General features: G+C 49.1%; 1 protein-coding gene across 1 annotated transcript in view; it reads left to right on the plus strand.

Moving 5' to 3' along the window:
- The first annotated feature begins 2,535 nt into the window (after window positions 1-2,535).
- SDHAF2 (succinate dehydrogenase complex assembly factor 2) overlaps window positions 2,536-16,797 on the plus strand; it is a 76,640-nt gene continuing 62,378 nt past the window's right edge. The window contains exons 1-3 of the mRNA XM_069623876.1: window positions 2,536-2,640; window positions 2,796-2,886; window positions 2,994-3,140. Of these exons, the coding sequence (XP_069479977.1) occupies window positions 3,033-3,140 (108 nt within the window). The 5' untranslated portion in view covers window positions 2,536-2,640; window positions 2,796-2,886; window positions 2,994-3,032. The remainder of the gene's footprint in view (window positions 2,641-2,795; window positions 2,887-2,993; window positions 3,141-16,797) is intronic.

The following is a 16,797-nucleotide window of genomic DNA, read 5'->3' on the forward strand; positions in this document are numbered from 1 at the left end:
CGGTTCTGCTGGCCAAGGAGCGAACATCTTGGCGGAGGAGGCTCAGGTCAGCGGCAACTGCGTCTATCTTATTTTCCATTGTGGCTTGAAACAGTTTAATAGCTTCAAGGATCTGGGTGTTGCTGGGTTCGGTTGCTGCTTCCGTAGGGCTGGAATGTATGGTTCCTGCTGTGGTGCGGTCAGGGCTCACAGGACCACCAGCCGTGAAGGTGTCGATGGTGGTCTGGTGTTGCTTGGATCGTGCGCCCTTCACAGACATCTTGCCAGGGGTGGGCACCCCGCCCTCCGAGGGGCCAGTAGTGTGGTCGAGGGGTTTGGGGCGAGAGAGTTGGCGCAGAATAGCGCATTGGCTGACGTAATTTTGGTCGTGGCGGTGCTAGTGCTGGGCAAGATTGGTGTGTGGGACCCAGCGGCAGGCTGCTGGGTGTGTGCAGGGTCTCTGGTGACTCACATTACAAAGCCTACCCAGGCATCCGGTATTCAGGTGGGTTAGCTGGTGGTAGCGTATATGTATATTCTGCAATCAGTCCTTACTGGGGACGTGTTTATGCCTTCTAGCTCCTCCAGTTTCGCTAAAGTGCACTTGAGGATCCTGCAGCCTGGGCATTGCTTGCACAGGGTGTTTACTGTGCTAAAGGTATTCGGTGGAGTGAGGGAGGCCCACCAAGCAAGTCCCGCCTCTGACCTCGGAAGGGGAGCACAGGGGAGGCTAGAGCTGATGGCTTTGGCTTATGACGTTGGTTTAGTCTTTTATGCCATGGTGGAAGAGAAAATAAAAAAGAAAGGAAAAAACAAAAAACCCAAACAAAGGAAGCTCGAGTGTTCTGCACTGAGTTCCGCGGGCAGACTTCTTCCAGCTCGTCCGAGCAATGTGGGAGACACGGGGGCGGGCGCTACTACAGCACGGCCCGCCCAGGTCCAGGTGCTTCTGGCAGGAGCGGCACCTGTTGTCGTTGTTTCCTCTGAAGGGAGGATGGCCGCGGGGTCCGCCCGCCGGCGCAAAGGTCCGCCACAGTGTTTGGGGGGGAGGGGTGGTGCACAACTACGGGCCGCTGGAGCCCAGCACTGTCCACGGGCTCCCTTCTGGCTCCCCCCCTCCGCTCACCGTGCCGGGCTGTCAGTGGGGGTACTCCAGTGCCCGCAGGCAGGGCCACCGCACCCTCCCCACGGTCCTCGGGCTCAGGAGCACACGGGCAGCTCTCCTGCAGTAGGCGGGGGTGCCGCGCCTCCTCCTCTCCTCCACTCGGTGGCTCGTTCAGTCTGCCAGGCCAGGTCTCAGGGCCCACTCCTTGTTGCAGCGCCGGTGCACCCACTCTTCGGAGGATTCCGCAACCAGCATCAGGCGAGGGCTGCCGTAGCCCGCAAGCGACACCTCCAGCCCCAAGCCGCCATCTTGTTCCCACACTGATGGTGCACCACGGGCGGCGGCGGGCAGCTTTGTAGGGTCCGGAGGCGCCTCTGGCACTGCAAAAGAGGTCGAAGAGCACCAGGTTAGTGTCCGGCGCGGTGCTAGGATTATTAAAGATTAGAGTCTTGTTAAAGCCTAAGTATAACAGATTATAGTGGGCACATCAGGCGGAGCACACCAGAGGCACGACTTCCTCACATAGCGGCTGGCCAAGCCCCCAACTGAATGTTTCCTTAGAGTGGAATGCCCTTAATATGAAGTGACATGAAGGATCAGTCATCAGGAGCTATACCAATTCATAACATCTTATGATCAGTAATTAGGTAATCCAAGTGTGTATAGTAGATACAATGCCCCTCATTAGGAGGTTGGAGGTAGCCATGCAGCATTTAGCGGCATGGTTGCCTCCTTACCGCATATCGGGCCCGGGTTCCTCAAATGATGATTTACCGGCCCATGTCAACCTTGGCAGACCCAGTAATTCCTCGTCTGAGGAACCCGGACCCGGTCCATCCCCCTTCCCATTCGAGCCCCCATAGAGCTCAATGGAAATGGGGAAGGAGCTAACAATGGGCCCGTTTATAACGTTTAAAACGTTATAACGGGCCGTTGTTAGCTCCCTGGTCTCCTCACGGGACCCGGTAAGGACACCTGGTTTTACCAGGCGCCCATTGCGGGTCCCGCGAGGAGACCTTGTAATAGGACGGAATGGGTTTACCGGCACCATTACCGGTGGCAGTAAACCCATTCTGCCAACCTCCTAATGAGGGCCAATGTCTTCTACTTTATCACCTGAAGTGTATCCACACGCTCCCACTATTTTGGTCAGGGTCAGCTTCCATCTGTTGATGCATCATATTATGAATGCACTACACATCCCACAATTCTTTGAGGCTATGAGCGCATATGAGCCATGCACCTCTCTTTTTAGATGCAACGAGATTGATCAATGCAAATGTTGAAAAGAGCACAATGCCTATGATATGGTTACATGTCTGTATTTTACGAGATGTTCCACGGCTGAAATAAAAAAATGTCAATACAATACGAGACACCCGAGCAGTCTCCTTTTTATGTCTGTGCCCGTATCCATGGCAACGTATACGGATAGTCTCCTTTCTATGTCTGCGCTTGTATCTATTGTAACGCGTACAGACACAAACAGCAAGACATCGAGAGACGCGAGCGGAAGCTCTGCCGGATTAATACGTGGCGACTATATACAACTAGAGGTAAGCATAGCAATTATACTATTCTCTATGTCAATGTAGACCATATGATTACATAGCTTGTTTTACTGGGGTGAGTCATGCAACCCCGAGCGTGCAAACATAGGGTTCCACACACAGTGAAAGGGAATCTCAGACATGGCTGCTTTTCCTTTTAGATCAACACAGAACAGGACATTTAGAAACTGCGCCCGACTGGCCATTGACCTTTTCAAACCATATCAACAGGGGATATATCTATAGCTACGAGTGAGTATCCTTTTGCTTCATTTGAATTCATGCGATCAAGGCCATGGGATAGAAACTGTCACAGAGGTCCTTGTGTTGGTTTCTTCTTTTTCTCTCTCTTTATGCAGGTGGGCACACAATTAGAGTGCACCACGGGTCAGAACTAAATGCATGCGAGTGGCGCTGCCACTAAGCCAGTACTGTTTTTGGCACTTGCAACAGCTGTGGATGTTCATTCACAACACCAGAACTACTCCTGGCAGATTACACTACAAGTGAGTATCCTGGTATGGAGTTTCATTCATGTGACCCAGTCAGGCAAGAGAGTTGACTATTCACTGGTTCTAAAAACAGGCCCTTGTGTTTGTTATTGTTTTTGTATCTTGTAGGGGTGTATACAGTTTTCAATTATACCACGGCACAGGATATATATTAGTGGTATATCCAATTATCAAACCACCATCCCCTGATTTCCAGTGGAGGTGAGTTTGTGATGAGCAACACAGGGGGATGTTGCTTTTCCTAGACATTATATGTTTTTGAAATGATAAAAGATGACAGGTATCGAAACATTTTGTAATAAGTCTATTTAATATTATTTTATAGATTTTTAGGCTCAACCCACTCTATTAAGAGGCAACACATAATGGACTGTTGTACTCCGTCCTGAGGAAGGTTGACTATATTATTGGGGCAAGGTGTTTCCCGCCCACAGTGGACTACAACCGAAACACTTGTCGACAGACAGACATATAACCCCTGCAAGAAAAACAGAGGGCTACATTTAAAAAACTTAAGAGTTTCAAACATTTGAATTTCTAGTTTGGACTATGTTATGGGCACAGTAACACACCCATGTATGGAATATTTGTTGGTATGAATATGGTGTATATGAGATATGATGGAGTTATGAATGACGGGGAAAGTTTTTTTGTTGAGCCTTTTTTAGTATGTTCAATTTGTATTTGATATATGAAATAAATACTATGTATTGTGAACATTTGACAATTTAGTTGAAATCCTGTCACCTTTGTTCTATTGGTCCAATTTTCTTCTTGCAGTGGCTGCCATTACTTGCACCTCAGGGATTGGCGTTTGAATGGCCTACTGCGAGAAAGTTTTTGAGAAAGGTACCGTTCGGGGAGATGGGGAATACCACGTCTGCATGAGTGAGTCATGAGGTTGATAGGCAGTAAACATTGTTAAAAGAATACTGTCAACTGTGGTGTGTCATCCCTCCTGGGAGCATAGTATCTCCCAGGGCTCGTGCTAGGGTCACATGTTGGTGACCATGTGACTTTCAAATAATAAAAGGGACGAGCTCCTCTCCCTGAATGTTAACGGCTTGAATTCCCCCAACAAGCGAAAGGCAATTCTATTAAAACTCTGCGACGAGGAGGCCGCGATTGCTATGCTTCAAGAGACCCATCTGTTGCCCGCTGATGTATCCCGCCTTCGGTCTCGGCTATTTCCGCTTCAATTCTTTGCCTCCGGCACAAGCAAAAAAGGAGGTACGGCGATTCTCTTCAGGAAAGACTTGAACCCACAGATTCTGGAAACAAAGACATGCCCAGAAGGCCGATTTATAGCGATCAAATGTCTCCTGATGGGAGACTTGTACACCCTCGTTTCAGTATATGCCCCCAACTCTGGACAAACACATTTTTATGACGCCTTGGGCACATCGCTCGCCAACTTCGTGGAGGGCCAAACGATCGTCGGTGGGGACTTCAACGGGGTCCCTGACCCCACTAAAGACCGATCACACCCCCCGACCCCAGGCGACTTCGCCCAAGCACTCAGCCTCCTTCGTCTCTTTAGGACCCTGGAGATAATAGACTCATGGCGGGTGTTTCACCCTGATGAAAAGGACTTCTCCTTTTACTCGTATGTCCACCGCACCTTCTCAAGGATTGACCTATTCCTGATTTCACCTCACACGTTCCCCTCAGTTAAGAAGGTCACTATCGGCACAAGAGCGATCTCCGACCACGCCCCAGTGCTCCTGGAACTTCGGGTTCAGAACCCTGACCCTACCACCCCGCGCAAATGGATGCTATACGACCCAATCCTCAACGACATGGCCACCAGAGACAAGATCGCAACGGAAATAAAGAACTTTTTCATGGAAAATCCGGCCTCAGACACCTCATTAGCAAACAACTGGGATGCCATGAAGGCAGTAATCAGGGGCTCCCTGATAGCCCAGGGTGCGGCCTACCATCGGAATAGACGACGAACCCGGACGGCCCTGGAGCTTGAATTGAGAGAGGCCGAGGCACTCCACAAGGAGAAAGGCTGGTCCCCCAGAACACAACGGGCCATTCGCACGGCACGGAAAAGACTGGAAGCCCATTACGCGGAACAAACCGCCCAACTAATGGCGAAGGTCAAACAGTCGTATTATGCGAAGGGCAACAAAGCGAACAGGTTCCTGGTGGCCAAACTAGCCAAGCAGAGACGCAGCATCGCGATCATGGGCCTGCGAGACACCAACGGGGTCACACTATACTCAGAACCCGAGAAGCAACGCCTCGCGATTGAGCACTTGGCCCAAATCATGAAGGCAACCCCACGAAACCCAGCACAACAGAAGGAATACCTTCGGCAGGCAGAGGTGCCCCAGCTCTCCGACGCAATGAGAGATGAACTGGAGGAGCCCATCACGGGGGAGGAAATTGAGGATGCCATCAAATCTCTCAAAACACGGGCCCCTGGCCCGGATGGCTTCTCAACCAGGTTCTACAAGCTATTCAGGTCGCAACTGACCCCCCATCTCACCACCCTATTCAACTCCTTCAGGGAAATGGGGGCGGTGACCCCATCGATGCAGGAATCGACCACCATCCTTCTGCCCAAACCTGGAAAAGACCCAAGAAGCATAACGTCTTATAGACCCATCGCACTCTTAAACATAGATGCGAACATTTACTCGAAAATCTTGGCGACCCGCTTGAATCGCATCCTGCCGAACATCATTCATCCAGACCAGGCTGGGTTTATCCGGCACCGGACCGCAGGCGATAATATCCGGAGAACCCTGAACCTGGTGGACCTCGCCTCCCGGAACTCCCAAAAACTAATCCTGGTGGCCCTCGATGCAGCTAAGGCGTTTGATAGGGTGGATTGGACGTTTATGGGACACACCTTAGGGGCCTTCGGCTTCGGACCGGCGTTCCGAACGATGGTGCTGGCCAACTATGACCGACCTACAACAAGCCTGAGGATCAACGGCCACTTCTCGGCCCCAATCCCCTGGTCATGCGGGACTCGGCAGGGCTGTCCGCTGTCGCCCTTACTTTTTGCACTCACCATGGAGCCCTTCGCACAAACAATTAGGCGGAATGACCAAATCAAGGGCATAACAAGCGGCCCTTCACATCATAAACTTGCCCTATATGCGGATGACATTTTACTTACGATCTCGGAGGCCCCCTCATCGCTTGAACATGCGATTCGCGAAATCACCAGCTATGGCGAAGTCTCGGGCCTCACCATAAACTTCGATAAATCTTCCGCCTTGGGCATTGGCCTCACCCCAGCAGAGCGAGAACCGCTGACTAGGATGTGCCCGATAGTATGGGAAAGGAGTGCCATCCCCTATTTGGGGGTTTACATTCCGGCTGATCCAAAAGAGACGTACAAATCCAATTTTCCCCGACTTCTCAAGGAACTGGAGGGCGACTTGAAGCGATGGGGGACCCAGGAGATTTCGCTGCTTGGACGCATTACGGCATGCAAGATGAACCTTCTCCCGAGATTTTTATACATATGCGCCTCACTGCCAGTGGCAATCCCCACGCCGATTCTCCGAGGGATCCAGAGGAAAATGCTGAACTTTATCTGGAGAGGTAAGAAAGCGAGAATCCCTTTCAGAACTATGTTGGGGAGTCCCAAACTGGGGGAACTGGGGGTTCCAGACCTTCAGGCCTACAGAGTGGCAGCCCAACTGGCCCGGGTCCAGGCCTGGCAAAATACGACAGACCGCCCGAGATGGGTGGAGCTGGAACAGTCGCGGACCCCCCTGCCTCTGCGATTTCTGCCACACATCCCGCCCCCCCTCCGGTCCCATGGGGGAGAGCTCCTGCTTTCGACCAAACACACCCTTAGCACTTGGGACTGGGCGCTGAAACGAAAGGGAGTCCCAAGAGGACTGAGCCCACACTCCCCGGTCTTTCTCAACCCAATGTTCGCACCGGGCATGCATCCCCGCAATTTCCAAAATTGGACCAAAGGTGGGCTAGAAACCATAGACCAGCTGTATACAGGGGAGAAACCGCTCACTTTCGCCCAATGTAAGGAGAAGTTCCAACTTCGGGAACGTGACAGATTTACTTACATCCAACTACGCCACTGGTGCTCACACCCCCAAACCTTGCAAGCAGCGACCCGTCCTCCCACTGCCCTGGAACTCACCCTAGGAGACCTTCCGACTCGCGGCAGCGTATCCACCCTCTACAGACGCTTCTTAAGCGACTTCCTAACCACAAGAACCCGATGTATGGCCCAATGGGAAGCGGACCTGGGACACCCGATAGAGGATCGAACCTGGGTGGACATATGGACCCGAACACATACCGCATCCACCTGCATCACCAACAGAGAATGCGCATACAAAATCATGCTGCGGTGGTACTATTCGCCCCTTAGACTCCACCATATGAACCCCCAGATAGACCACGCTTGCTGGAGAGGATGCGGCCTCCCTGGCTCTTTCTTCCATATGTGGTGGGACTGCCCGAAGATCCGACCATTCTGGAAAGCTTGTCTAGAGTCTATTTCGCTGATTACCGGAACAATGATTCCCTTGAAACCAGAACCGATCCTGTTAGGAGCTCCAATTCCCGGGATCTACCCGCGCTCCGGACCCAGAGCGAAACTATTGACTCATTGCCTACTGGCAGGGAAAACGGTGGTGGCCCGAACCTGGAAATCCCCGGAAGGCCCCCACATTGCCCAATGGTGGACCAAAGTATGGGACATTCTGATAGCGGAGAAAGTAACGGCAGCACGAGCGGGGATGCTACATCGCTTTCAGAACATCTGGGCCCCAGTCCTGGAATTCGACCAGCGCTTCCCCGCCCTGACCTATAAGCCCGCCAGAGCCCTCTGGATCTTGACGAACCAGGAGAGCCCGGAGGAAGACTCATGACCGCTGAGGCTCCAGCCGGACCGCCCGGGTGGGAGGAGCCCGCTCGCAGAGCCTGTGGGACTGATAACCCAGGGAGGAGGATAGAGAGAGAAGACACAGGGGGGGTCTAGGGACTGGGGGTCAACTTGCTGAGATAACCTTTGCATATAATGTCTGTATTTATCATTCTGCCTTGATTTAAAATAAACAAAGTTAAAAAAATAAATAAATAAAAGGGACGAGCCAGTTCCAGCTCGGCAGTTGCTGTAATGGAGCCCTGCTTGCCGTGTGTGTCATTACTGCAGTGGATTGCTGGCGCTGCGTAGCATGCAGAGGGCCTGCTGCCCCAGGACCATCTACGTGGACAATGCCCCTGCTGGGCAACACTGTCCATGATGCCCCCCATGTCAGTAGAGCCCCTGCTGGGCAACTCTACATGTATGCAGCCACAGAGCCCTTGCTGGACAACCCTGCATATAGGTGCAGATGCCCTTGCTGGGCAACGCAGGCGCTGTCTTTGGTGTTGGCCTGGGTGCCCCAAGGCCACGGAGGAGCCTGTGTTCTGACAGGCTGACAGGGTACACCCTGTCTATGTATGTCAGCTGGGTGCCCCCAGCCGTGGTCTGCCTAGCCTGTGTAACCGCAGGCCAGGACGCAACATCAACCCATGCCCTGTTAAAGGATAGTTCCGGGACTTTTTTTTTATTGTCCCTACGGTTCGGCCATGTGTTTTTAAGCATAAATCGGTAGATCGTAGAAAACTTTCCTATGGACCTTACCCGACTTTTCGTCCATTAACGCACTCGAAATCAGCCGCCATTTTGTGATAATCCTATCATTTCCCCCCATCGACCTGGCTCACCTGCGTTTGCGGCACTAAATCATATCCCCCGCCCCTGAAACAGACTTTATCAAAACATTCATATTCCCCGCCTCTATCTGCAGGATCTAGTACATGGAAGGCACATGGAAGGCAGGGGGGTGAGTTTATAAATACCTCACCCTCCCAGGAGAATATATGGGTGCAGTTCACCCTGGAGACCCTGGATGCCTAGGCAGTTAGTCAGCAGCAGGCTGGCCTGTGGTGGCAAGGCGGCACGGGCCAGAGGGGGTCATCTCTGTACCCGGTGCCCAAAAGGATGATTTATTATGATCAACCATATTGATTATTTACCTATAACCATGTTTTGTATCAATAAAATCCAACGGCCTTTTATTGCCAACGCTTGAACAAAGTGGTGTGGTAAGTATTTTTGGGGGAGGAGGCAAGGCCGGGATGGAGACACACTAGATTCATTTAAAAAATCAAAACAACCATTGTTAAAATATATGTTGGGTTTTATTTTAGATCTTAATTTCAATTGAACATAAATAATAAACATAACACATTGTAAAGTTCCGGTTGCAGCACATCCAGGGAAAATCCTCGGTATTGTCCACTGTCGCTGGGGAAATGTTGTCTAATGGCAAGTACCACACAGGCAGGTATTACTCTCCGAAACGCGGTGTCCGAGCCTCCCGTGAAGCCACCAAGTGAAGCAACGATAGGCCACCAGCCTGTACCACCTGTGAAAAAGAAAGATGCAAACTGTATTAAAATGACAAAACTTTCTTATCAATGTCGATTCAGGTAAAAAATGTCATTCTGCTTTGAAAAAAATTCTATCTAGAAAATGCACAATATGGAACCAATTTACATGCGTTCGAATGATATGTAGATGTAATTTTATATGTGGGAGACGACCATGAAATAGTAGTGGCATCACTGACATCACAACCAGAGTATACTTACTCGTTACTCGGATTACGCGGACGAACAGTGCCGCGAAGTTCGTGCATAAGCACCATCATCATCCTCAACACGGTCCGTGAGAGGCAGGCTTCCCTGAACTCTGGCAGCTGGGTGATGCATTGCGGACTTGGCTCGCCTTCCGAAATGTAGGCCAAGCACCCGGAATTTTCACGGCAGCAGCAGTTCTCCTCCTCAGTTGGCATTAGCTCGCACCGATTGCACGTGCACCAGGTGGAGACGCCGTCCATGCGACATGGTCCAGGCTCTTTATCCGTTGACTGGTCCTCCCAACTGCCGTCCGAATCCCCATCGTTTTCGCGTGCTTGCCTTTCCAGTAGTTCTTCCTCGGTGTACTCGGGCTCGTACATATACGGCATTATTGTAGCCATTGTGTGGTAAAGAAAGTAAAATAATTTACAGAGATGGTACAGGTGTTCACAAGGCCTAGAAGCGGCGAAGGTAGCTGACCAGAGCACAGAAATGAGTCACAGAATACTCAAAGTAACACAGAGAGAGTAATGGAATCGAAAATCTGCTGCTGTGTGTTGTGAAACGGTGTGTTTATACTTATTGAGGAAAGAGGCGTCCTGCCATTTCCATGGCGACACTTCATTAGCTGAGGCGCAGCGATTGTTGACACGAAACGTACTTTGGCGTTGGAAAATGGGCGGTACGCGTCTGCTGATGTCAGGCTCAGGGGCTGTATTGTGAGATGATCTAAGACCCTGTGTACAGCAACAACTTTTTGGAACGTGAGCAAATAAAAATGCAAATCGCTGAATATTCTCTAAACATTTGATGTCGAATAAATGTACTTTACCAAATTTACAATCTTGCGGTTTGATTTAAAAGTACAGTTTCATATTCCGAATTGTGGCGCGCTGTGTTGTGAGCTGATCTGTGTTGGTTGCCGGGTTCTGTGTGGAGTCGCGTAGAAGACGCCTGGGCGCGTTTGCCTACGCAGCACAGTCACGTCACGGATAGAGGCGGGGAATATGAATGTTTTGATAAAGTCTGTTTCAGGGGCGGGGGATATGATTTAGTGCCGCAAACGCAGGTGAGCCAGGTCGATGGGGGGAAATGATAGGATTATCACAAAATGGCGGCTGATTTTGAGTGCGTTAATGGACGAAAAGTCGGGTAAGGTCCATAGGAAAGTTTTCTACGATCTACCGATTTATGCTTAAAAACACATGGCCGAACCGTAGGGACAATAAAAAAAAAGTCCCGGAACTATCCTTTAAGTATGCAGAATATATTGTACCATACAGACAACCCCGTACCCCCAGACAACATGAATAACTGACAGTGATGCAAATGTTGAAACCTGAGATGTTGGGAAAGTGAAAGGCACCATATTTAAAAGATCTGACAGGCCCTGAATACATTTGCCTGGTACAAGCACCACTCTTCCTCATCCCAGTGATTCTGGGAATGTTGGCAGAACTTGGCAGTCGAGTATACCAGATCTGTCAAATACAGGGAGAACATTTAATATTATAATTGCGTATAATCAGCAAACTTGCGGAAAGACCTGGGGAAGTGGATTATCTCATCTGGCATTACCAGATCCACCTTCAGGGAAGAAAGTCACTTCCCTGAAACACAATCACCACCAAAAAGTAAGGACATCTTACTTATAACTTTGCGTAACTTTCTTTTGGGAACGTTTTACATTTTACTTTCTACAATGGAATTGGAGAAGGCTGCAGAGGAGCAGCCAAGAGACATTTTGTTTTTCCCTTGTGATAGGCTTTGTAGCACTTATAGTGTGAGGGTCAGAATAGGTTTTGGACACAGGACGGTGAACCTTTATTTAGACATCCTGACAAAGACTGTCTCATTAGTTTGTTTTATTGAGGCAGGGAAACCCCTCATAGAAATAAGGCTAGTGGGGCATTTTTCCAACAGCTTTTATTACTTAAATAAAAGCATTGGACAACCAAACACCCTCGTGTCTCTCTCCTATGTCCGACACCTGACAGTATTTATTTGGATTTATATTTGTTTTTTAGGATTTATATAGCGTTTTAACCAAAGCACTGCACATGACAGAGAAAAATGTTACAAAATCAATAAAAGGGTAAAATGATGCTTTCCAAAAATGAAAATAATCAGTTAGAGAGAGAAGAACGAAGGTGAGATTTAAGACACGTACGGAAAAGATGAAGAGAAGGGTCAGAGCGGATAGGGAGTGGGAGAGAATTTCAGTACTTAGGAGCTAGAAGTGAGAAGGAACAGAAACAAGAGGGAGTTCAAGGAGGGGCAGGAGAGGTGAGCAAGAATTGGGATTGCGTACGCAATGTGTGAGAAGGAATATAAAGAGAAAAGAGGGAGGAGCGATAAAGAGGAGCGAGACCATGGAAACATTTGTAGACGATTTTAAGAAAATGGAAAAGAAGATGAGCTTCATAAGGAAGGAGAGCAGTAGAAAGAAGAGAGGGGGTGATAGAAGTGTGTGGTGGAAGAGAAAAGAGAAGCCAATTAGCAGAGTTATAGATAGAACGTAAAAGGGAGAGGTGGGAAATAGGAAGACCAAACAGTGGGTGGAGCAATAGTCAAAGATGATGCCCACATTTTTTGCCAAAGATGAGAAGGGAAGAGAGAAGAGGCAAGGGAGGAATGGGGAGGAGAGGAGAAATTCAGGTATTTTCAGGAAAAAAGAGCAGCTTGATTTTAGCAGTGTTTAGATGTAGAAAGCGAGAGGCCATCCAGGAATGGATAGGGGTGTGACAGTTAGAGACAGTAGTGTGGAGCAAATCAGAAAAAGAAGAAAATCAGATGAAGATTTGACTGTCATCTGCGTAGAAATGACACAATAAATTATAGAAAGAGATGAGTTCAGATAGGGGAATGGTATACAGTGAGAATAATAGAGCACCAAGAACAGACACTTTTGGTATCCCGTGAAGTAGAGGACAAGGGAGGTAATATGCCAGACCAAGAAATAGAAAAAGAGCAGATTGGCAGATGGGACATAACGAAGGAAGGACAGAATCAGAAAAGCCAAAAGAAGATAGTGAAGATAGCAAGAGAGATGATTAACAGATCCAAGACAATAAGTATAGAAGATTTCCTGCAGTAGCGAGCAGAAAGAAGGGTTCCATGTCATTTTACCGACACCTGTTTTTATGGCAGGTGTTTTGCCGCGAGAATATTTCTGAAAAACGTAATCACGTTTTGTTTACATTTATTTTTTCTGAAAAACTCCTGCGGCAAAACACCTGTCGTAAAAACGAGTGTCGGTAAAAGGACGTTATACCGAAAGAAGAGAGTGTTATACACAAGTGTTTCAAAGCGCGATGATGCAAGGGAGGGGGGACAGAGGGAAGACAGAGACAACGATTTTACTAGGCCAGGTGACATTGAGATTGCGCAATTGCAGGGGATGGGGAAAAGGGAAAGTGCGGGAGGGTTTGGCAGGGGGCAGTGCAATACATAGGATCAACAGTAAAAGATAAATAAAAACAATAGGTAAAAGTGCGACCAGCTTTCGGCAAGTGCAGGGGTAAGTGCAGGCATCAAGTGTCAAGAGCTGGTGGGGACTGTAGGGATACAGAAACAGCCCCCAAGTGCGGGGGTTGCCCGGGAGGCAGTGCAGGTGCGCAGCTGTCGGGGGAGGGGACCTGGGCCCAAGATCAGAGGGTAGCCAGGTGACCAGTGCAGTTTCAGTCAGGAGCTCAGCAGGAGAGAGGAGGAGAGAAAGCAGAAGCAAATAGAAAGGTCTTAAGGTGCTTCCGGAACCGGAGATGGTTCTCCTCAAGTTTCAGGGAGGCTGTTCCAGAGGAAGACCCCAGCCGAAGAAAGAGATCTACCACCAACTCACTGCTTGGAGAAGCGACTGACCCTGAGGGAGTAGGAGGCGATGAGCGAAGAGATCGGGAAGGAAGATATTTAGGAAGAGAGAGTTGGAGGTATTGAGGCGCCAGGCCCCAGGGTAAACATTGAGAAAGATGAGGCACAGAGGGAGAAGGAATTAACAATGGGTCATGGAGTGGGGGAAGAGGAATGGAGTGAAGCAATCCTTGAAGTAAAGTAGTCAGAAAAATGTTCCAAAGACCGAAGGAAAGATATGATATGCTATCAGAGTATATTTCTGACGACTTGAAGGAGGCGCTGAGGTTGATGCGATAGGCAGATAGTAAGATGAGAGAAATAGCACTTTTTTACAGTTAAGAGTGAGATGCCATAAGAAGAATGAAGAACAATGGCATCCAGCCCTACAGCCGGACGAAGATAGGGCAATCAGGGAGGTGTCAACCAGGGCTGAGAGGGTTTGCGAGAAGGAGAAAAAGGTTGAGAGGGAAAGAAAGAGTAGAGTGGAGTGCAGAGAAGTAGCACACTCTGATGAATGGTGAGAGAAATCATTAAGAGTAGGAAGAGACCGGTAGAGATCTGCAAGCGATGACTGTGTATTAAAAGAACATACATCACGGTGGGAGAAGGTGGGCGAGGCAAGACAGGGAGCAGGGAGAGAGGGAAGCTTAGGAGAAAGACATAAGGAAAAGTGATCAGAAATATAGGTTTGATGGCACGAGACAGAGGTAATGGAAGGAATAAAGAGAAAATTAGACTGAGAGAAGATCCTGAGATATGAGAGACAGGAATGGGAAGGTGAGTCAGATGGCAGGAGTCAAGAAGAGGAAGCAGAGGGGTGGAAAAGTGAGTAGAACAGAGAGAGAGATTAAAGTCGCCAAGAAGAAAGAATGATGAGGTAAGAGGTAGAAAAAGAGAGAGAAGAGAGTCAAGATCTTCATAGAATTCCAAGTGGGAGCAAGGAAGACGATAAATAATGAAGAAGGCAAGAGAGAGAGGTTTTAATAAGGTGGAAAAATTATACTCAAAGGAAGAGAAGCTTGGTACGTTAGTAGGGGTAGGAGAGAGAAAACATGAGGAGTGGTATAGATACCAGTGCGTCCAACCAGACCAGAGGGACATGGGGAGCGAGAAAGGTTCGTGGAAGAAGTGATTAGGTAGGTAGGAGTGGTAGAGTTGGAAGAAGAGATCCAGGTCTCAGTTAGGCAGAGAAAGTGGAAATTGAAATAAAGGAAGCGATCAAGTGTAGAGTGACCTTTACTGCAGATTGATCGAGCAGTAAGTAGGCCTAAAGAAACAGCGGAAAGAGCGTCAGAGAAGATAACAGAGATTGCGCAAGTTACGAGATCGAGAAGAAGTAGACAGAGGAAAACCACTGGATGAAAGAACTGTAGCAATGGGAGAAGGCATAATAGTAAGAGAAGGAAAAAGGTGAATGAGAGAAAGTGTAAGGGATAGGGAAAGTAGAAGGTGATTCATCAGTCACAAACAGGGGCAAACAGGATAAGAACATGCCCCTGGATGGGTCGTCCTTTAAAGTGGACTTCCAGGGGACAGACACACTAGAGAAGCCAGAATATGCATATGAGGGGAGTCACGTGAGCAAGTCATATTACCCTGCCTGATGGCGAACTGAAGGAGCCTCTCTGGGCTCTTCCAAGCAGCAGGGGAGGTCCAGTTGGAGACAGCAGCACCACAGGGACCTTGGACGGCTGTTGGGTTCTGGAGCTCCAAGGAGGTGCAGACAGGAAGAAGGAGTCCAGCAGGTGAATCTTGCCAGCAAGGGACTTAGGAAGACTCTGTGGGTCACTTGAGCAAGTCACGCCACCCGCCGGATGGATGGCAGTCAGGACTGCTCCAGACTGTTCCAGGCAGCAGGGGAAGTTGCCTTATTCAGGTGCTTGGGGAGTGGGATGCCATGATGGTTTACTGGCCTGCGGGGCTACTCCTTGCCTGTCCTCCTCTAGCTCTGCTTCCCAGATGGCTGGTCAAGATTCAGGACTGACTGTTGATCAGAGATGATTCTGGTGGTGCCAGTATGGCTGAGAGTCTTTTGGTATCATCTTCTGCTTGACCTGGCAGTGGCTACTGGTTGGTTCCTGCCCTCTTCTCTGTGCCCTCTCAGGAAGATTCTGAGGATTCCTGCATTCCACATCCAGTGTTGATGGCTTGGAAATTTAGAGGCAGGGGTTGCATAGGCAACTGGCTCTGTCTATAAAAAAAAAAATAGAGGAGGTCCTCTAAACTTAAGCTGTATGATAAACATTTGAGGAACATTGTACTATGGTGTGCCAAGAAGTCGGTCAAGGCAGTAGATTGGCACGTGCCAATGATTCTTCAATTTTACAAGAAGGCTTGGATATGGGCCTGGCTGTGTCTTCGTTATGGGTTCAGTGGGGGGCTATTCAGTCTTTTCAGGGGCATTGGGTTCTGGGTACTGGATGTGACCGCTGATGGCTCGGCTACTGAAAGGTTTCTTGTTTGCCAGACCCGTAATGTACACCGGGGTACATTGTGGGGTCTTCCTCTGATGGTGCGTGCTTTGGAGGACTCTGCTTTTTTCAACGGGTGGAGTCAGTGGACATCAGTTCCAAACTTGGAAGTCTGTGTTTCTCGTGGCTATTACATCAGTCCGCAGGTTGGGAGAGATTGGAGTGCTGCTGTGTTTGGTTCGATTTCTGTGAGTCCAGTCGGTGCACTTATTCTCTGGTGTGATCCACAAGGCCTAGTAAGATCTTTCCCCTTCTTTGTCTTGTTGCGCCTAGAAACACTTGTGTACAGGCACGTTATAAATTACTTATCATCTTGTATATCATATCTGCGGTTCCTTCTGACGGTTCTCTTTAAATTTCACCATGCACAGGATATTGTTTTGCCGTCCTTTTTCCCCAAAACGGCATCTCGGGAGGAGGAGCATTGGCCCAATTAGGATGTCAAGAGGTCTATCTTGACATATGTGGACAGGACTGCCTCTATTTAGGTAGTCGGACAGTTTGTTTGTTACATTTGAGGGTCCAAAGCCTGGCATGAGGGCCTAGGTCCCTACTATTAGCCAATGGATTTGGCACGCGATTGCATTGACCTATTCAGAAGCATAGGTTCCCTTCTCAGCCTCTATTCACATATATGCCAAGTTTTCCAGTCATATGTTTGGCACCTCAAGCCAGCCCAGTTTCCCCATTGCATTCTGGGA

This window comes from Ambystoma mexicanum, chromosome 11 (assembly GCF_040938575.1).
Source record: "Ambystoma mexicanum isolate Mex_15411 chromosome 11, UKY_AmexF1_1, whole genome shotgun sequence".
Classification (NCBI taxonomy): Eukaryota; Metazoa; Chordata; class Amphibia; order Caudata; family Ambystomatidae; genus Ambystoma; species Ambystoma mexicanum.